Source organism: Anabrus simplex, chromosome 1, assembly GCF_040414725.1.
Source record: "Anabrus simplex isolate iqAnaSimp1 chromosome 1, ASM4041472v1, whole genome shotgun sequence".
Lineage (NCBI taxonomy): Eukaryota > Metazoa > Arthropoda > Insecta > Orthoptera > Tettigoniidae > Anabrus > Anabrus simplex.
Window position 1 is genome coordinate 545,166,300 of NC_090265.1, and position 22,909 is coordinate 545,189,208.

Below are 22,909 nucleotides of genomic sequence, written 5' to 3' on the forward strand. Positions count from 1 at the left end.
TTTTTTAACGTTTTAAATTATTTTAAAAAACCTATATATCCACTTTGAAATTAGACGAAATTAAATCCTACACTGTTTTCCTAGGACTTCATTCACGTCACCTTTTGCTCTTCGGCCGGAGAAACAAATGCCTACAAGACCTGCCTAGCAACGACTTTACATAAGCGAATATTTGACCTGCTTATGAACTTCAGCTATATTTGTTTTCGGCGCAAGATAGTGATGTTCTGTTTACTCTCTTGACTGTGATTATTGTGTTTTGAACATTTACTGAATTGCTACGTTATGATACAATGTTAATTTTTTGCCTGTATTCAATATGCTAATTGTTTTAAGATCTTCGCAAATTGGCTGATGATGACACTTAAAATGTGTTGAAACCGGTCCCATTAAACAGGTTGTAACTACTTTTTACCATCTTATTACGGAGTATTGAAAGGTGGATCCTAACCTATAATATTGTACATCTTATCTTATTCCCTCTCAAAATATGCCCTCACATTGCACAACATTTCACGAGATTGGCTCCTGAGAGGAATCCCGCAATTGAAAGCCTTCTTTTTCTTGGGAACTACACATTTTTTGACATGATAAAATAATTGCACATGAAGGGCCCTGAAGATAACCTAAAGACAATGAAATAAATACTAATCCAAAGTTATGTATTACATATTTAAATTGAGTCCCAATATATATGTAATTCTACACTAAAATGCACTGCATACTCTATATTATTCCTAAATGATAATAAAAAGACTGTGAAATAAAATCGTAAACACTGCCAAAAGAACAGAGGACAATAAACACAGCTAGTAGCACGTAGTGATTGCAAACAACACCTGACAACAGTCAGGCAATACTGGGTAGACAACTTCCTCTGCAAGTGCGAATGGCTGTCTGCAATTTGCCAATTGTTAATTCACATTTTCTCCACCAGCCTGCAGCATTCAAACATCAAGTTGAAACATAAAATGCACAAACTGTAATAACTAACATTTCTTTTCCATTTGTCACTGATCAATTTCAGAAAAGTTGGAAGGTTACCAAATTCATGACAATATTCTCAGACGCTTCAAGTCTCAAGGAAGCCAAGGTGTTCCAACTTCTAGCAAGATGTTTTGTGCCATAATCGGTTATTTTTTTCCTTTTTTCAAGGGAATTTGAATATTATATGTAGTCAGTAGAGAATGATGTCCAACTCATTGGCTGAATGGTCAGCGTATTGGCCTTCAGTTCAGAGGGTCCCGGGTTCGATTCCTGGCCGGGTTGGGGATTTTAACCTTCATTGGTTAATTCCAATGGCCCGGGGGCTGGGTGTTTGTGCTATCTCCAACATCCCTGCAACTCTCACACCACACATAGCACTATCCTCCACCACAAAAACACACAGTTATCTACACATGGCAGATGCCGGCCACCCTCATCGAAAGGTCTGCCTTACAAGAGCTGCACTTGGCTAGAAATAGCCACACGATATTATTATTTAGTAGAAAACAATAAGAATATGAAATTCATAAACCATCATCAGGTGTCGAGGTCAAGTTACTAGATCTGCAGTCACCCCCTGGAGAAACATCACACACCATTTGTTAATTTATAAATAATGTGTTGGACAGAATAATCTGATTACCGAAACTGTGGGATTCTGTGCTGACAACATGAACACAAAGCAGGGTTTGGCTGCACAGCCCATGTTATTATTATTATTATTATTATTAGAAAAGCGCACAAATGTGCATTACAAAGATTATTGACCGTTTTAGTCTTTGCTATAATCGCATAGAGATTTGTTGTTGTTTTTACATCTTGTGATGTGATATATGTCACAGAACTGATCACACAGCGAACACTCACATTTTTCATTTGGGTTGTGTTAAGACATATTTTTACATATTTTATGGTGGTACCCGTGTACTGCTAGTTTTATTATCACATGTCTTAGCTTCTGGTTGGCGTTCGTCCAATTTCGATCCAACATGGCATCTGTGCTGTAGAACTCTAGCGGAATTTCTTCTCTCTTCTTCCGCCTCTCTGCTAGGTGTGCTTCTACATTCGTTGTGGATGGCAGTGGTAGTTTTATCCTCAGTTCTTCAATAAGGAAGGATTCTCATGCTAGTTCGTATGTTAGGCGGGAATGTGTGTATTTTGAGATGCCCATTATGGTCTTTAGGAATTTTGCCTTTACTCCTTCTATGGTGGCCAGGTCTCTCTTTGTTAGTCTTTCCCATATCAAGTGGATTCCATAGGTGAGTATTGGTAGGATCGTTGTGTCAAATAAGCGCATGGCTGTTTTTAAGGATAACTGCTGTAGATTGTTGATGTTGTGCATGGCTTTCATGGCTGCAATTGGTTTGTCTCTTATGTGCAGTCTGAACGTCCCAGTAGTCTGCAAGGTTATTCCCAGGTATTTGAATGAGTTTACTATTTCCATGTTATCCATAACACAAACCAAACAGCAGCTGATTGTTTTCTTGTTGATGTTAAAACAATTGTAGTGAAAATATATTCTTACTTTTACATGTGTACCATTTGTGTTGAGGAATTTTGCGACTTTGCAATGATTGGGTACTAACACATTCTGGGATGTGGGAAAACAAGATGGCACAAGATGGCTTTCACTTATGCTAGCAGTGGAGAGAGTTCTGAAGCTCTTTCCTTCATTGAAATTCTATTTTTTGTTACAGCAGAAATGCCTTACAGTATTGGAAACTTTCTTCACAATTCCATGTGGCTTCTTTTTGTCCTTTCTACCAATTTTCATGCAATTGTGCTTAAATATGAGGAACAGAACATTTCAGCCTTTGAAGTGTCATCTGAAATTGACAATATAAATAGATGCAACTTTGTTCAAAACAAGGTGAAGATCCATATTCACTATCTAGAACATGAGGGTCTTATCAGAAAGACTAATTTGATGAATATTAATACGAACTTCTATGGCAGTTGTACTGACTATAGGAAATAGTTCATCAATTTGAGAATTTGGCTGGGTTCAGTCGGTTAGCATTGAAGTAACCCATATTATGGGAAATTATAGAATCTAGTGTCTGCCTCTTTGGATCAAAGCTCCCAAACTCAAAATCAATGACAACGATCTGTTTGATGAAGTGAACAATTTGTGTAGGTTTGTATCAGCTGACAAAATTTCAGATTGAAACATGCAGAAAGCAAAAGTTGACATATAATGAGTGGAAGTGTTTTCCCATTTCCAAACTAATTGTGTTCCATGTGCCAAAATGCAAGAAGTAGTTAAATTCATTCTCTGTCTCCCTGGGACTAATGGATACACTGAGAGAATCTTTTTGCACATGAACACTGTATGGGCAAGTGAGAAACCACAGCTTAGCAGTCAAACATTGAAAGCCATGCTTATTGTGAAATGTAAGTTTCAGGACGGCAGCACTGGGAACCCATACAAAAGACTTCATGACATGCTCATACAGATCTCAGTTTTACTGCGGAAGATACATTCATTTCAGAAGTATTCCTGGTCAACTGGGCTTCCAGAAGAGGAAGCTCCAAGCACATCAGCATCTGCTACGCAACAGTTGGAAGAGGCTTAAAGGCCAGTGATGAATGCAGAGCAGATTTGGTGAGCTGAGTTAGAGATATTTAAATACCAAAACTGGGCAATATGAATAGTGTCACACTTTGGCTTGCTGAAAATATGGCCATATTATCTGAAATGAATGGGAAGAATGATGTCACCATGAAACGTAAACATTCATCATAACATTGAAAGTGCCCAATTTTTTTTTTTTAAATGTATGATCCTTTTTTTGGAAGGAATAAGTTCTCTCCCTACCTTGTGTACTGTTCTTACAAGTGTGTTATATAAACCACTCAAACTTACTACATTAGGTACTGAAATTATCTCCCATTCTGATTCTCTTCTTAATCATAAATATAACCATGAAAGTTTACTATTCAAATTAATGGTTATATTATAATGAAATGAAACAGTTTACTTGTATGTACACCAGCTGAACTGTTGCAGTCAGTTGCATTATTTCCATTTGATGATATCGTTGCCATCAGTATTGTTTGTGAAAGGAGAACTGAATCTATTCTAACAAGGTCTTTAATTGAGGAATATTTCATTTTGAACCAGTCCACATTTGACTTGGATAGAAAAAAACATTAATTGAATGTTGATATTTATTCAAATTGAATAGCATGATTTTCCAGAATAATTGAATCATCAGTTGGTGAAACCAAGTACTGGTAAGTCAATTTTGTACATTTTTCTGAAGAAAGAGAGAACTGATTATCTTCATTGTTGTATTGTTAATATTACGTTGAATTTCTTTTAGTTCAAGGAAAACTTTATTTTGCATAAATAAAAGCAAAAATGTTGGATAGCATTTCAATTTAAACAGTACCAGTATTTAATATTTCTGACTTAATTTGGTTTCAACAATTAAATTATTATAAGGAAAACTTTTGTCAGCTTTACATTTTCATATAAAACAGCCTTTTTCTGAAAGATGTTATCAATAATTATCAAAATTGAGTGTTTCATGACCATAAGTAAGTTTAACATTTACATTCCTTCTGCTGTTAACCATTAGTTCCTACATTGAAAAATGGTGAAAAATTCAGTCATTCAACACCAAACAAGAAAATACCATCCTGAGTTAATATCATACAGGGAACTGTGACTTGTTTTATTTCAACCCTGGACAATTGGCTAAAGACTCTAGAACAAAATTACATAAGAGTACTCTTAGTTGGCTTTGCGATTTTGGTCTTATGGTTGTGAGCTTGTATTTGGGGGACAGTGAATTTGAATCCCACTGTCAGCAGCCCTGAAGATGGTTTTCCATGGTTTCCCTTCTTCACACCAGGCAAAAGTACCTTAATTAAAACAATGGTCACTTCCTTCCCACTCCTAGCCTATCCCATCATCACCATAAGACCTGTCTGTATTGGTGCAACTTCAAACACATAGCAAAATAGAATTCATGAAAATCATTGACTTAATTGGCTTCATCAATTGATGTTTTAATTGGAAATTAATATTAAAAACTCATTAATATACTCTTATCAACATGAGACTGCATATTATATCTTAAATTGTAATAAAAGACCATAAAGACCCTGTGATTTGTCTTCTGCATTTAATTCTGTAGATTAAACTAGCTGACCTGGTCTTTCTTTTAAACTTAGAGTTCTTTTTCTCACTAGTTACTTTTCTCAGGCAATTATGGTAGATTTAGTTTTACTTTTAGTACAGACTATACTGTAATGTGTAATTTAATCCTATGGTATTAATGTTTCTTTCATAGACCTCACAGAAATGATCTCAGATTTAGTCATTTATCTGGTGTATGACTGAAGCAGAACATTATTCCCACAATATCCACAAATCATTGATAACAATTGCACAGATCTTCACAACAGAAATAAAGCAGTGTTTTTTTCACCAACACAAAATGTTTCATTGTATATCCCACGTTTCACTCGAGACCAAATCCTTCAGCATTAGAAATGGCAATGATGAGTTTCTGTCTTAACAGGTCCTGTGTTTCATATGCTGGTAATACAAGTTGATTGAAACAAGTGTGAGCTTCAGGTAAGTTTTCTGGCTTATTTGATACCTTTGTAATTTTGAAAGTCATTTCACCCATTCCACCAACAGGAACTCTATCACTTCCAGTCGCAAATAGGAGAAACTTTTTCTTAAGTTCATCAGACAAGGAGTGGAGAACTTCCCAGAAGTCGCTGTAAAGAAGAGAATTTTTCAGTGCAAGTTATTAATCATAGCAACGCCATCAAAAACAGAAATATGAAATCAATATTCCATTCTAATGAAGCAATCACAAAAGCATTTGTATTGTGCCCAATTCTGGGATTTTTGATACAAAGTGGCCTACCTTTACCTTTAAATGTCCCCCTGTAGGTGCGTGTGGTAGAATCATGGCCAATATCCCCTGCCTGTTGTAAGATGCAGCTAAAAGTGGGACCTCAGGGGCTCTCAGTTTGGGAGTATGGGTTGGTGCCCATGAGGTCGCTGTCTGAGTTTGGTATTGCTTCCACTTAACCTCCTCACTTCTTTCTTTCCTATCTGAGCTTCCTTGGTCAACTCTTGTTTGCATCTGACCCAGACAGTATTAGGTATGTGTGGCCTAGGGAGTGTTTCATTTTCACACCCTTTGTGTCCCTTCCCTTTCTTTTGCCAATCCCTTCATTCTTCAAAAGATTGAATGTCTTCCTTTCACCTCAAGTTGTTCTTTTTGCAAGATTAAAAATTATATCTCACCCTCAAAGTTAAAACAATGTATGTTACAAAGGAAATGTGGATCGGTACTGGTATGTGTAATTTCCTAGGAAATAGTTATAGGAGGACAATGTCTGAGAATTTTATGGAAATTTGTCCTGACTATGATTCCTTTTCACAAGAACGCCAATTGTAATAGAGTGTGGATTCTAATAGCTCAACAGCTAGCGCTTACTAGACATAGAATCTTATGTTCTACTTGATTCTAACAGTCTGTGTCAGACCTCCGACCACACAAGATTAAAAGATCTCCCAACTGTTGTGGAGGAAGAATAACTGAACTCCATTCTTTGCGTAGAAGTAGACAACTACACCGATGATCTGAAATAAACTGGCAGCTACATTTGGGAATTAAAATCAGTTGATTTGTTTCCAAAAATATACGTACGTTACGACAGGGTCGTCTGCTTTGTAACCATCATATTCGGTGACTTTCCGCAGCTCATTTAGGTCCAGAGTTGGAGAACCACATACCAACATCTCCACTTCCTCTGGTCGTAACATCTGAAAACAGAAAATTCAAAATTAATAATAAATATAGCCTTGTCTCACATCTCGTAAGTTAGGCATCGGAAAGTTTGTTCAGCTGGGTGATCCCCAACGCCATTTCCTGTGATAGGGGTAACCTTATTAGTCCTTGCAGTCACAATATTAAAATGGCCATAAGGATTGAATATAAGCCCCTCCCCTCTCTATTTAGTGACTTAATACACTGATTTTGACTCTGGATGTAAGGATACAGAAGGAGCATCTTCAGGAGATTACAAAACCAGCAGAAATGAACTTCTCAACCTCCAGATATCTTTTTCACATCTTTCTTCTATGGTACCGTATATGGGCTGGCATGGTACTAGGAATATTTTTTGTGTGTAAAATTATGTAATCTTCTTGCTGTGTTGTGATCAGTAGAATATAAACTTAGTTTATTCCGTGTGTTCATGAGGTGAACATAATATAATCGATTGTGTAGATGTAAAGATGTAAAGATTGTTGGTTACAAGGATAATGTTGAGATAGAGGAAGAGACTAAGGCCAAAGAAGTAATAAAATTTACATATGATAACAATGACATTTACAATAAGATACAAAAGTTGAAAACTAGAAAAGCGGCTGGAATTGATCAGATTTCTGGGGATATACTAAATACAATGGGTTGGGATATAGTACCATATCTGAAGTACTTATTTGATTATTGTTTGGCCGAAGGAGCTATACCAGATGAATGGAGAGTTGCTATAGTAGCCCCTGTGTATAAAGGAAAGGGTGATAGACATAAAGCTGAAAATTACAGGCCAGTAAGTTTGACATGCATTGTATGTAAGCTTTGGGAAGGCATTCTTTCTGATTATATTAGACATGTTTGTGAAATTAATAACTGGTTCGATAGAAGGCAATTCGGTTTTAGGAAAGGTTATTCCACTGAAGCTCAACTTGTAGGATTCCAGCAAGATATAGCAGATATCTTGGATTCTGGAGGTCAAATGGACTGTATCGCGATTGACATGTCTAAAGCATTTGATAGGGTGGATCATGGGAGACTACTGGCAAAAATGAGTGCAATTGGACTAGACAAAAGAGTGACTGAATGGGTTGCTATATTTCTAGAAAATAGATCTCAGAGAGTTAGAGTAGGTGAAGCTTTGTCTGACCCTGTAATAGTTGAGAGGGGAGTTCCTCAGGGCAGTGTTATCGGACCTTTATGTTTTCTTATATATATAAATGATATGAGTAAAGGAGTGGAATCGGATGTAAGGCTTTTTGCGGATGATGTTATTCTCTATAGAGTGATAAATAAGTTACAAGATTGTGAGCAACTGCAACGTGACCTCGAAAATATTGTGAGATGGACAGCAGACAATGGTATGTTGATAAACGGGGCTAAAAGTCAGGTTGTGAGTTTCACAAATAGGAAAAGTCCTCTCAGTTTTAATTACTGCGTTGATGGGGTGAAAGTTCCTTTCGGGGATCATTGTAAGTATCTAGGTGTTAATATAAGGAAAGATCTTCACTGGGGTAATCACATAAATGGGATTGTAAATAAAGGGTACCGATCTCTGCACATGGTTATGAGGGTGTTTAGGGGTTGTAGTAAGGATGTAAAGGAGAGTGCATATAAGTCTCTGGTAAGACCCCAACTAGAGTATGGTTCCAGTGTATGGGACCCTCACCAGGATTACCTGATTCAAGAACTGGAAAAAATCCAAAGAAAAGCCGCTCGATTTGTTCTGGGTGATTTCCGACAAAAGAGTAGCGTTACAAAAATGTTGCAATGTTTGGGTTGGGAAGAATTGAGAGAAAGAAGACGAGCTGCTCGACTAAGTGGTATGTTACATGTAATTAATCTCATAATAGAACCGTATTGAGGACAATATATTAAAATTATAAAATCCTTTTAATCACAACCACCTACTCAATACATTATATTACTCATTGAATTATAAAATAATCATGAGGTGTCTTAAATAAAGGAACATGTTTCGTTCGACATAGCGAACATCATCAGCCTTAATTTACAAGGATTAGGTCAGGGCCCTGAGCTGAATGATAAAAATTGTTAAAAGAGTGACAATACCATAATAAAAAGTAAAATGATAACATTAAACATGAAATTATAACAATATGTACAGATTAACAGCAAGTATGCAGAGGAATACTTTGAATGATGGTAGTCTATAAAGTTAAAACAAACATGAGGTTGTAAAAGTAAAAAGATATAGATATAGTAGATCTTAAATTATATGTCAATGCGTGAAGCGTGGATTAATTGTTGACTATGGAGTTCTTAATTGAGCAAAACAAAAGTTAAAATAGAGTTTATTGAATAGTGCGAGTCAAGCTGAGTCAGTTAAAAGGCGCAAAGCGACGAAGCTAAGGTTGAAATGACGTAAACTTCAGTAGTTAGGAATTCTGTAGGAGAGCCAACACAATGCCAGAAGGAAATACAGGTTGAACTAGTCCGTATTTACACGCTAGCCGTAGAATTAAACTTATACAACGTAGGACACCAATGTGGACTCGTTAAGTAACTATAACTTGAAAGTAGGGAGAGTTCCAGCAAACCAGAATGGATGGAGCAGATTATGGCACAATTGGAGTTAGAAATCTGAAAAGAAAGAAAAGGGAGGAGAAATAAAATTATGTTATAATGAAAAAAAAAAAGGTTAGTAAAAGTTAGAAGGAGGCTTACCCTTGGGACTAGTGTGAGGTGTTCGCTAACGTTGGCTGCGCGAATCAAACTGGCGAGTAACCTTATTGCTGCTTCTAGTATTGTATGTATGTATACGTAGAGGCGGGGAGTGAGTCATGTGAGGAGGAGGGGTGACCGATTCCTTAGGCGGGTCGGGTAATTGTGGAGGGGGTGTCGCATGAGAGGGCAGTAGGGTAGTAGTTGTTGTATTATTAACAGTTGTATAATTAAAGATTCTCGTAAAGTTATTATTATTTATATTGAAAAGAGAGAGTAGTTCTGGAATTTTCTCGATTATTGGACTTTTAATTTCTGAAGTATCATTTAAATTTTGATGCCCGTTGAAATGCTGGTCTAGGAATATGTAAATGTTCTCAAACTCTGTCATAAGTTTACTTTTATTGACGTATTTCAAGATTTGAAGGTCTTTTTCAATTGTAGTAAAACTGTGGCCAGTCTCTTCCATATGGGCACTCATGGCGGAATACTTTTTATGTTTCGAAGCGTTGTAATGTTCAAGGTATCTGGTCAAAAAGCTACGTCCAGTCTGTCCGATGTAGGAGAATCCACAATGGGTGCATTTAAGCCTATAGATACCAGAGTTCGAGAATTTATTGTGATTAATGTTAACTATATTTGAATTGAAGAATATATTACGGTTCGTATATCGGGTTCTATAAGCGATATTAATATCGTATTTCTTTAGAGGGTTAGTAACTTGAAATAGGCCTGGATTTGTGTAGGTGAAGGGAGCATATTTCGTTTTTTTAGGCTTGTCTGGAATCAATTTTGTTGCAGTTTTTAATTTTATCTTGTTAATGATTTTATTAATCATCAAGGGGTTATAGCCGTTAATTCTGGCTAAATCCTTAATATAGTTTAGTTCTTTTTTGCGATTTTCAGTTGTCAGCGGGATTTTTAATGCTCTATAGACAAGACTAAAAAATGCAGCCTGTTTATGAGATTGCGGATGTAAGGAATCGTTTCTTATAGTGATGGGGGCACAAGAAGGCTATCGTTTTTCTGTGTATCTATAATGGCAAAAGTGTCATCAACATACCTTAACCATAATTGAAGACCATTAATATTATTGATTATTTTGTTATTTTCCAAATCATCCATAAAGATATTAGCTAGAATGCCCGAGATCGGGTCACCCATTGCTAGGCCCTTTTGATGATATATTCTATTATTGAAGGTGAAATAGTTGTTATTAAGTACAATTTGTACTTATTCTCTCTTGAAATGTTTAAATCTAAAACGTTTAGAGAACCATTGATCTCATCTTCCTTAGTGAATTTGACATCATTGTCAAGCTCATTAATATATTATATGATTATATGATATATGATATATTCTATTATTGAAGGTGACCCGATCTCGGGCATTCTAGCTAATATCTTTATGGATGATTTGGAAAATAACAAAATAATCAATAATATTAATGGTCTTCAATTATGGTTAAGGTATGTTGATGACACTTTTGCCATTATAGATACACAGAAAAACGATAGTCATAGTGTGCTAACATCCCTTAATGAGCTTGACAATGATGTCAAATTCACTAAGGAAGATGAGATCAATGGTTCTCTAAACTTTTTAGATTTAAACATTTCAAGAGAGAATAATAAGTTCATTTTTCAAATATTTAGAAAGCCTTCTTGTGCCCCCATCACTATAAGAAACGATTCCTTACATCCGCAATATCATAAACAGGCTGCATTTTTTAGTCTTGTCTATAGAGCATTAAAAATCCCGCTGACAACTGAAAATCGCAAAAAAGAACTAAACTATATTAAGGATTTAGCCAGAATTAACGGCTATAACCCCTTAATGATTAATAAAATCATTAACAAGATAAAATTAAAAACTGCAACAAAATTGATTCCAGACAAGCCTAAAAAAACGAAATATGCTCCCTTCACCTACACAAATCCAGGCCTATTTCAAGTTACTAACCCTCTAAAGAAATACGATATTAATATCGCTTATAGAACCCGATATACGAACCGTAATATATTCTTCAATTCAAATATAGTTAACATTAATCACAATAAATTCTCGAACTCTGGTATCTATAGGCTTAAATGCACCCATTGTGGATTCTCCTACATCGGACAGACTGGACGTAGCTTTTTGACCAGATACCTTGAACATTACAACGCTTCGAAACATAAAAAGTATTCCGCCATGAGTGCCCATATGGAAGAGACTGGCCACAGTTTTACTACAATTGAAAAAGACCTTCAAATCTTGAAATACGTCAATAAAAGTAAACTTATGACAGAGTTTGAGAACATTTACATATTCCTAGACCAGCATTTCAACGGGCATCAAAATTTAAATGATACTTCAGAAATTAAAAGTCCAATAATCGAGAAAATTCCAGAACTACTCTCTCTTTTCAATATAAATAATAATAACTTTACGAGAATCTTTAATTATACAACTGTTAATAATACAACAACTACTACCCTACTGCCCTCTCATGCGACACCCCCTCCACGATTACCCGACCCGCCTAAGGAATCGGTCACCCCTCCTCCTCACATGACTCACTCCCCGCCTCTACGTATACATACATACAATACTAGAAGCAGCAATAAGGTTACTCGCCAGTTTGATTCGCGCAGCCAACGTTAGCGAACACCTCACACTAGTCCCAAGGGTAAGCCTCCTTCTAACTTTTACTAACCTTTTTTTTTTTCATTATAACATAATTTTATTTCTCCTCCCTTTTCTTTCTTTTCAGATTTCTAACTCCAATTGTGCCATAATCTGCTCCATCCATTCTGGTTTGCTGGAACTCTCCCTACTTTCAAGTTATAGTTACTTAACGAGTCCACATTGGTGTCCTACGTTGTATAAGTTTAATTCTACGGCTAGCGTGTAAATACGGACTAGTTCAACCTGTATTTCCTTCTGGCATTGTGTTGGCTCTCCTACAGAATTCCTAACTACTGAAGTTTACGTCATTTCAACCTTAGCTTCGTCGCTTTGCGCCTTTTAACTGACTCAGCTTGACTCGCACTATTCAATAAACTCTATTTTAACTTTTGTTTTGCTCAATTAAGAACTCCATAGTCAACAATTAATCCACGCTTCACGCATTGACATATAATTTAAGATCTACTATATCTATATCTTTTTACTTTTACAACCTCATGTTTGTTTTAACTTTATAGACTACCATCATTCAAAGTATTCCTCTGCATACTTGCTGTTAATCTGTACATATTGTTATAATTTCATGTTTAATGTTATCATTTTACTTTTTATTATGGTATTGTCACTCTTTTAACAATTTTTATCATTCAGCTCAGGGCCCTGACCTAATCCTTGTAAATTAAGGCTGATGATGTTCGCTATGTCGAACGAAACATGTTCCTTTATTTAAGACACCTCATGATTATTTTATAATTCAATGAGTAATATAATGTATTGAGTAGGTGGTTGTGATTAAAAGGATTTTATAATTTTAATAAGTGGTATGTTCCGAGCTGTCAGCGGAGAGATGGCGTGGAATGACATTAGTAGACGAATAGGTTTGAATGGCGTCTATAAAAGTAGGAAAGATCACAATATGAAGATAAAGTTGGAATTCAAGAGGACAAACTGGGGCAAATATTCATTTATAGGAAGGGGAGTTATGGATTGGAATAACTTACCAAGGGAGATGTTCAATAAATTTCCAATTTCTTTGAAATCATTTCGGAAAAGGCTAGGAAAGCAACAGATAGGGAATCTGCCACCTGGGCGACTGCCCTAAATGCAGATCAGTATTGATTGTATTGATTGTATTGATTGTATTGTATAGTAAAGGAGATGGCGTATAAGTCTTTGGCAAGATTCCAGTTATAGTACAGTTTCAATGTATGGGACCCTCACCAGGATTACTTGATGCGAGAACTTGAAAAGGTCCAACGGAAAGCAACATGATTTGTTCTGAATGATTTCTGACAAAAGAGTGGTGTTAGAAAATGGTGCAAACTTTGGGCTGGGAAGTCTTAGGAGAAAGTAGATGAGCTGCTAGTGGAGAGATGGCGTGAAATGAAGTTAGTAGACAAAGAAACTGCAGTGGAGTTTTTAAAAGTATGGAAGATCATAATATGAAGATAAAGTTGGATTTCAAGAAAACAAATTAGGGCCCAACATTAATTTATGTGAAGAGGAATGAGGGAGATATTCGATAAATTTCCAACTTCTTTGAAATCACTTTATGAAAAGACAAGGCAAATAATTGATAGATAACCTGCCACCTGGGCAACAGACCTAAGTGCAGATTGGTGGTGACTGTTTATATTTTAATATATTTTTAATATATTATACTCCTATAACAGCAGCCCTGCAGTGTCTTCCTACAAGGATGTAGAACAATAATTGAAATATTAAGGATGTAGAAGTAAACGGGAGTGAAATACCAGGACTCAGTTATCTATATAATTAAGTATGAGGTGAGGAAGTACGATGACTAACGCATCGTTGTTCATTAGCAGTGGTGATCTGATGGAGCGAAGCCTAGCACAACCATCCCCCTCGGTCATCGCACCGATAAAAGATTCAGCAGCAAGCGGCGCTAGGTGAGGTGAGGCGAGAGGAGAGGAACGCTGTGCTTGGTCTGCAATATCAGTTTCCAATGCCTTGCTCTCAGAAATATGGCCAGTGTTTTTCTTTTTTGGTATTGTTTTCAAGTTTTGTAATAGGAACACTGTGTCAGATGCTTACACTACAATGTGCTCTAGATCTCCACATTTTAGGTTTGGGCTTCACCAATAGGCTTGATAGCCCTCAGTGCACCCCTCTAGCTCAATAGTATTTTCCCAAACCAAAAAATAGTGATTGCGTACACTACTTCCGCTTCTTTGCTGGCCTTTATCCTAGTTGTTTGGGGTCGTCACTAATATAGATTAACGCTAGTGTTACGGCCGGGTGCCCTTCCAGACGCCAAACCTATGTGGAGGGATGTATTCTCTATTGCGTGTTTCAGTGGTAGTAAGTAGTGTGATATGTTTTATGTAAATGAAGAAATTCATTGAGTTGATCACAAATACCTAGTCCCCAAACTACAGAAATGAAGGTAAAATCTCCGTCCCAGCTGAAAATCAAACCCGGCGCTCTCTGAACCGAAAAAAATCACTGCTGCTTTCTGTACAGTTGTGGGTCTGTCAGAGATTTCTCCGGACCTCCCGGTGATCAGTGTTGCCAACATAGCGGATTTTCCGCTAAATTTGGCGGAATTAGAAGACTGTCGTCGGAGAAATATACCATTTAGCGGACAGCGGATTTTTTGGCGGAATTCTAGATTTATTATAGTGGAATTTAGCGTTTTATCCATTTTACTTTTTTTAGCGTTTGAACTTATTTTGCACAATGTTTCTTCTTCTTTTCTTCTCAATATCTCTTCATTTTTTCACTGTGTTCCTTTCTGCGTGTTTCTGTCCAGCCTGTATTTTTTCTTGTTGGTTTCTCTGCAAATTTATGTTTGTTTACTAAGCTTCTAAATTTCATTCTATCTTGAATGGTTTCGTCCTCAATACCCATTTCTTGTAGATCTTCATGGATTTCTGCTAACCAATTGTTGCGGATTTTCAGGGTTAGAGCTAGATTTAGAAATTCTTCTTCTTATTATTATTATTCTTATGTGCGTATGGACCCAATGGATCACGCAAAGCTCTAACGATTCTATTTTCTGAGTTGCCAAACAGCTCTCATCCTTTCTCCGAGGATCCTTTTTCGTTCTTCTGTCCACTTTACTCCAGTCTTCTTTATCACTTCGTTCTCTGGTTGCACTTTCCATCCATTAATTTTTTTCCTATAGAGGTTTCTGTCCGCGGTATCATTTGAGTTCATCTGGGCTTTTTCGAGATTCTTCTTTACTTCCAGTACCCATGGAATATTTTATAGATGTTCTATGTAGGTGAGAATCGTGTGTGTCAGTCTACTTGCCGGCAGTCTGCGGACGTGCCCATAAAATTTCAGACGTCTTTTGCGGATGTCTGCTGCAATGTTGGAAAGCTCTTCTGTCACTTTGCGTGACCTCAGTCTATATCCATCTTCTGTTTTTCGGGAGCCGAGAATTTTCCTCACATTATTATTATTATTATTATTATTATTATTATTATTATTATTATTATTATTATTATTATTATTATTATTGTCTGTCTGTTAGGTCATCAGCCCAGAGGCTGGTTGGATCCTCAAATAGCACCACCAAAGGCTATGCGGTTATAAGGAAACCGCAAAAACCAATGGCAGCACCAAAATGAGGCGTACTAGGCAAGACAAGGAGTGAGGTAGTTTGCCATTGCTTTCCTCACTGGGTCAGAAAGTGCTATTGCAGCACGACTGATCCTATGAGCAACACCTTTCATAACACTCAGATGCACTAGTCGTGCTCTGAATGTCAATACTCAGCACCACCCATACCCCAGCAGCTTCCATATTGTCACAGCCATGGATGAGACTGGGACTTCGGTGGAAGTTACACTTTACTCTGGCCTGTGCCAAGGGATGGATACAAAAGTACTGTATCCATCAAGAAATGGCAGCAGGCAAATTATTATTATTATTGCCCATTATTTGAGATCGGATTTCTTGGGGGAATTTTAGCGGATTTTTTAGTAGTATTTAGTGGATTTTGAAAATATAACTTGGCAACACTGCCGGTGATTTAGGAAATTCAAACTTTGCATACGCATTGTTAAAAAATCGTAAAGCTTCCGGAAGTTTGACATATATTCCTTAAATATAAAAACAAAGTCTGCATATATCGCTGTCTTTCTGTTCTCACCCACAATATCTCGCTTGCATACAATTGCTTCACCCAAAGATGTTAATACTATTATCTCATTGCCCTTCCTAACAGGCGACCCCGACTTTAACTGAAGCTTTAACTGGACTTGTTGACGTCAATTAAATTCACGACTGAATCTTTTTTTTTTTTTTTTTTTTTTTTTTTTTTTTTTTTTTTTCAGATTGAAGGTTGGCATTTTGTGGTATTTATTCTCTAAGAGGTTGTATTTGAGCAGTCAGCCCGAAGGCTGGTCGGACACTCAACAGCTCTGCCGTCAGCTGTCATGGATGGCAGTCGGTAAAGAGGCGTATGGGCCTACAACGGAATTGAGGAGTAGGGTAGTTAACCGTTGCTTTCCTCACCGATCCGAAAGTTGCTATTACATATCGGTCTGCTAAGTCCACTCAAATATTCGCACCAATTGACCCTGTGAGTGATATTTTCACAACATTTAAAACAGAGACTGGCTGCATATGGAATGGCATTATTAGCATCGTTCATACCTCAGTCACTTTACACTGTCAAAGCCAAGGGTTAGACTGAGACATGTCCATGAAAATAACAAATGTGTTCTAGCTCATACCTACTAGAAGACACAGTACACTGTAAATACTAGGTCTTGCCAGAAAAGGCATATTGAAGAGGATATTGTTACCTAAATTGAGTTCTTATGCAGTATTTCGTAGCTCTAATTACGTACTTAGCCTAATATGTACAGCATTGAAGGTGGTTGTTATCCAGTTTTCATTTTCTAGGATGCATTCTCTTGCAGAGGATATTAACTCACAAGTTGAGTTCCTAGCTGCATTCTTACCTTTTAGTGTTCTGATTGTATCTATACCTAAATTGAGTTCTTGTACAGTAGGTACCGGTACTTCATAGTTCTGATTACGTACTTAGCCTAATACGTACAGCATTGAAGGTTGGTGTTGTGTCGTTTTCATTTTCTAGGATGCGTTCTCATGAAAAGCGACGGTTAAAGAAGCTAGCCCCCACATTCTGTATCCCATCACTGAACGTCGGGACTAAAGTCTGGTCGAATTTGCGAATTAGCCACAGCAATTGAGAGAAGGCATCTGTGTGATACAAGAAACAAGATGGAGCGGAGAAAAGTTGTGTGACATTAGGTGTAGATACAAACTGATATAGCCTACAATGGAACCCGAAGAATAACTACAGTAATGGTGTTGGAATTGTTATACAGTAGCGGTGATTAGGGGGGGGGGGACGAGGGGGGCAGTGGCCCCCCTACTTTCTGGAGAAGGCCGATGACCTTATATGTTAGGCACCTTTAAACAATCATCATCATCATCATAATAAACTTCTTGGAGAAAATATTATATTTGTATTGCATTTTAGCCGGCTGAAACTAAGAGTTATTAACAAAAGCCATTAGTACAAGCGCTGTTATCTTATCAACTAATTCTTTTCTTTATTTTCTTTAATCATAACAAAATGATTAGCGGAAATACGCACAAAATGTCCTTCGTCCCGGCTAACCGATTTGTGTAGCGCCACAGCAAATAGTGGAGACTTTGCCTGTGCCATAAGGAAGGGTGCCAGGGCAATATATTTTTTCTAAGGTCATAGACACTAAGGTACGATTCACCACCTTGCCGCGTGCATTCGTCTTTCTGGCGGTCTCTTTAGTGTCTGTCACGTTGTTAGTGTATAGTCAAGTACTAAATGGTTTTAATTGTATAATCACGCCGTATTTCTTTTTAATTTAATAAATGTGTAATATTATTCCTTTGGCGAAAGTTTTATTGTATAGTATTGAATCAAAATCTCAAACTATTATTACCGCATTTAAGTTGGTAAACTGTCAATCTTTACCTCTCTGTCGAAATTCGCTGACAGAGTATAAAAATCTTTTTTTTTCAAGTTTTGATTAATATACACCCCTCCCCCCATCCTCCGCTATATCCCGCAAACCCGGATACTGTTTGTTGTCTGTAAATCCTTTGCCCCCGCAATTTTTATTCCCAATCGCCGCTACTGTGGTTATATAAGCCAAGTTTGATCGTTATATCTCTGAGGTGCAATGGTACGGCGATCGCTTGATGAAAATGACCTATGTTGCGGATAGGAGGGAAATCCATGTTTTCATTGCCTACGCTCCACCAACCGGCCTGAGTACGGAAACCAAGGGTGCCTTCTGGGCCTTGTTTGACGAGAAGACCGCTAAAGTGCCATCAGAAGACCACCTTATTGTTGCCGGTGATCCGAATGGACACGTCGGACAGAAGAAGGAAGACCACACAGTCCATTGCGGACATGGATATGGAGATAAGAACGAGGACGGCCAACGAATTCTCGATTATGCAGAAACTCATGATCTGATCACCACGAACACCTAGTTCAAAAAAGCGTGACACTCATCTAATCATGTACTACCGTGGCTCCAATACAACTCAGATTGACTACATCCTTGTGAGACGACGGAACTTAAACACAAAAGTTGTTCCATACGAATTCGTGGCGATAGAACATCGACTAGTCATCTGTAAGCTGCAGATTAAATCGCCGAGAGCCGAATGCTTAAACTGAAAGACGCCGCTCATGAATCCGCACAACCTGTTATTGGAACAACTAAACCAAGACGACGAAGGATTGAAAAAGACACGTGACTTTAGAATGATGATGTTAAGGATGCAGTACGCAAGAAGAAATAGCTGTATCATGAGTTTCTTTCAGATAAAACACCATCTCGTTGAACTGTTTATAAAGCAGCCAGTAGTGAAGTGAAGAAGGTCATTGCGACATCTAAAGCAAACCGGTATGCAGACCTATACGCGAAACTTGACGTGCTCGAAGGCAAGCGGGACATTTAACAGGTGGTAAAATCGAGGCATTGTAAAACTGAAGACATTCAGCGTTTTTACGACATCAGTGACGAAACAGGTGAGCTGCTGGTCGACTGGAAGAAAGCAAGGGAACGCTGGCGGAGCTACTTTAAGAAAATTTCAACCGAAGAATTTCCCCAGCTACCTCTGACGTTGGAAGTCCAATGAAGCAAATTAACGTCGCCAAATTCCAGGCTGTTCTGAAGGAGATGAAACCAGGTGAAGTCACCTGCCCCGATGACCTTCCGGCAAAGTTTTGACGCTCTCAACGGTGTGATCCACCAGGATGGCTAATACATCTTTTCAACTAGATCAAAGAGGGTCAAATACCAACAGACTGGAGACGGAGCATCACCGTACCAATCTTCGAGAAGAAGGGAAGCCCTGCCGATTATTCTAATTACTGCCTGATCAGACTTCCGAGCCACGCGATGAAGGTCTTCGAACGTATACTTGACAAAAGTATTCGCGAGATAGTCAAACTTACAAAGAACCGAGATAGATTTGTGAAAAATTGTGGCACAACAAATGCAATCCACGCTGCACGGCTGTTGGTTGAGAAACGCCATGAAAACAATTAACCACTTCATCTCGCTAACCTGGACCTTGAGAAGGACATCGATCGGGTACCACATGACCTAATCCGATTAGCGCTACGAGGACATGCCATTCCAAAGCTCTTTGTTCACTGGGTACAGTTGCTTTCCGTAGAACCAACGAGTCATGTTCAAGCTGCCGCAGGAGCGTCCAATGACTTCCGCATCACTACAGGAGTTGACCAAGGCTCTGCCTTATCACCACTTGTGAGGGACACCTGCACAAGCCAGTACCATGGACACTTCTCTATGCTGATGATGTCATGTTGGCTTTGGAGAATAAGCTTGACCTCCAGCACCATACAGAAAAGTGGAACAACCGACTACTGCAATACGACCTACGTCTCAACAAAAATAAGACATAATACATGATATTAGATCCTCGAGAAGTTGGAACCATCCACGCTGACGATTAAGATATACTACGAGTAGAGACATTTAAGTATCTTGGCTCCACAATCTCTGATGATAGCCGATTTACTGACGAGGTCGCCATAAGGATATAGGCCTACGCAGCCTGGCTGAAGTGATGAATGAAAACAGGCGTCTCCTGAGACCGTCGGATGAAGGACCATTTGAAATCTAAGATCTACAGGATTGTAATCCATCCTGTCGCTTTCTACGAGGATGATTGCTTAGTTGTACTTCCTCTTAAAACAATAATCACCTCCACTACCACCACTGTCGCTCGCTACGCCACTGAGTGTTGGTCAGCAGGAAAGGAGGTAGAACGCTGACAAAGCGTCATAGAGACGAAGATTGCTTAGTTGGACAGCTGGCATCACTAGACTGGATCAGATGATGTTATTAGGAAACGTTTCGGCGTTGCATAAATCCAGAAGAAAGTGCAGGAAAGCCGTCTACACTGATTTGGCCATATGCTCTGTGCAGAGGACAATGCATTGGCAAAGTCAGCGTATACATTGGAACTCGCTGGAAAGAGGTCCAAGGGATGACCAAGACAGCGATGGGCCGATACTGTGCACGATGACCGGAAGGCTGCATTTAATCTTCATCCAGACATGGCCCCCAACACCGAACTAAATGGAGACAACGAATGCACACAGCGGAGCCTGCCATGAGGCAAGATCAACTCCAATCCTCAGACTTTAATGCTACTCTCGATCGTTCAAAGATGGCAAATCGAGTAGCCGGAATTGTTGGAAATCTGGGTTTGTTTTGGTTTGTTGTTATCGTATGTAGTCTGTGTAATTTTTATGAAAGTTGACGATAAATATTAGTTTCTTTGTAGAACATAAGTGTGCGAGTGTATTTATATGAGTCAGTGGACACATAGGATCTGTAATATTATACTCAGTAATGTGAGAATATGCTTGTTTTAATCGTGTTTCTACCCATTAAAGAACATGAGTGCGCTAGGTGAACCGGGTTTTAGTCTTAACTACCGGCAATGCCTCTCATACAACTATTCTTTAGTTTTCTACGGATTAGAACATTAAGATAGAAATGGATTAGGAATATACATCGTGATTGTTTTGAAGTCCATGACAAAACTGTAGCGTGCATACATCATTTTGAGAATAAGTCTGAGGGTAGGGAAACCATTTCTCTACTTCCAAACTATTCATGTTCCTCGAAAAATATTAATTTAGATAGAATATAATTGATATTGTGTTATTCCATCAGTGTCTATGTGCTTCAAAGTGGCGAGTGATTTAGATGCAAGTTTATTTTACAATAATCTGTGCTTTGCCTGTGGAAATGTTTGGCTGGATCTTGGAGTAGAACAAAACTTATAAGTGTAATGGTGGTGGTGGTGATTATTGTTTTAAGAGGAAGTATAACTAGGCAACCATCCTCTATATAACACTAATCAGAGAGAAAAAATGGAAGGGGTCCGACACTTCGAAAAATGAATGTATCGGCCAAAGGAAGACAAGGGTCGCGAAGGGCATGAAAATGAAAGACTCCCTAGCCCTCGCAAACCTAATAACGTCGGAGTCGGAAAAGAACAAGAGTTGACCAAGGGAGGTCGGATAGGATAGATGAAAGTGAGGTGCCTGGCACAAATAAGTGGAAGCAATGCCAGGACTCAGCTGAGGACCCCGTGGTAGCCAACCCACGCTACAAATTTCAGAGCCCCCAGCGCCCCATTTAGTCGCCTCTTACGACAGGCAGGGGATACTGTGGGTGTTATTATAACGCCCCCACCCACAGGAGGGTTATAAGTGTTACAGTTGGAGCAATCTGTATACTGTTACACAGATGATATAGTGACCTGAGGGATTAGCTGGGTTTGTAGCGTAGGGTTTTACACTACCAACACCTTCCGATTCATCCTGTGGTTATCTGTTATCAAGCAGACTGCGCCGAACTGAAGCTCGTCCGTTTGGTTAAATATCAATTCTTAGTCAATGTTCTTTAATGGGTAAAAACCTATTATATCTTTAGTGTCTGAAAGTTTCATTACTAAAGTTACTATCATTGTGTGAAGTGCTGCTATGCCATATGTCAACATTATGTTAGCATTACCAGGGCCGTTCATTGGGTTAACAAAATTATTTCGGGTGTAGTTGGGCTGAGTGGTCAGACGGTTACGGCCTTGGCCTTCTGACCCTAAGTTGGCAGATTCGATCCTGGCTTAGTCCGGTGGTATTTGAAGGTGCTCAAATACGTCAGCCTCGTGTCGGTAGATTTACCGACATGTAAAAGAACTACTGCAGGACTAAGTTTCGGCACTTAGATGTCGCCGAAAACCGTAACATATGTAGTTAGTGGGACGTAAAGCCAATAACATTATTATTTCGGGTGTACTTCCTATTCGTTGGGTGCTACATTTAAGAAATTGTTCACCACTTCAAAACTAAGGCAACAAATTGTGTTTCACAGTTCTCATGAGGGCGAATAAATCGAGGTATTTCGTACCTTAATTTATTTTGAAACATTAAAAATGATGTTAGTAGTATCATTTTAACAGTTTTATCATGTATTTTCATCTATCCAGTGAAGTGAAATCTGAGAAAAAGCGTCACTCCAGGTAGAACAACAGAGGGAAGATGAGGGACAGGGAGCTGTTGCTGAGATGCGTGGAAGTAGGAGGAAGGGAAAAGGTAGGAAAGGGAAATGTAGAGTAGAGGATAGGAAAAGACAGGTGGAACAGGGTCATGGGAAGGAGAAAAGGGAGGAGGAAGTAGCTTCTGCAGCTATCAGGAAAGATAGGGCTGACCAGGAGGGGAGGGGATCAAA

At 38.4% G+C, this 22,909-nt stretch overlaps 1 protein-coding gene across 1 annotated transcript in view; it reads right to left on the bottom strand.

The window, feature by feature from the left end:
• Positions 1 to 4,291: 4,291 nt before the first annotated feature.
• Positions 4,292 to 22,909, bottom strand: part of LOC136857112 (probable E3 ubiquitin-protein ligase HECTD2) — a 236,724-nt gene continuing 218,106 nt past the window's right edge. Inside the window, exons 17-18 of the mRNA XM_068225060.1 lie at positions 6,669 to 6,784; positions 4,292 to 5,724 (exon numbers count right to left, since the gene is read on the bottom strand). Coding sequence (XP_068081161.1) covers positions 5,460 to 5,724; positions 6,669 to 6,784 — 381 coding nt within the window. The 3' untranslated portion in view covers positions 4,292 to 5,459. The remainder of the gene's footprint in view (positions 5,725 to 6,668; positions 6,785 to 22,909) is intronic.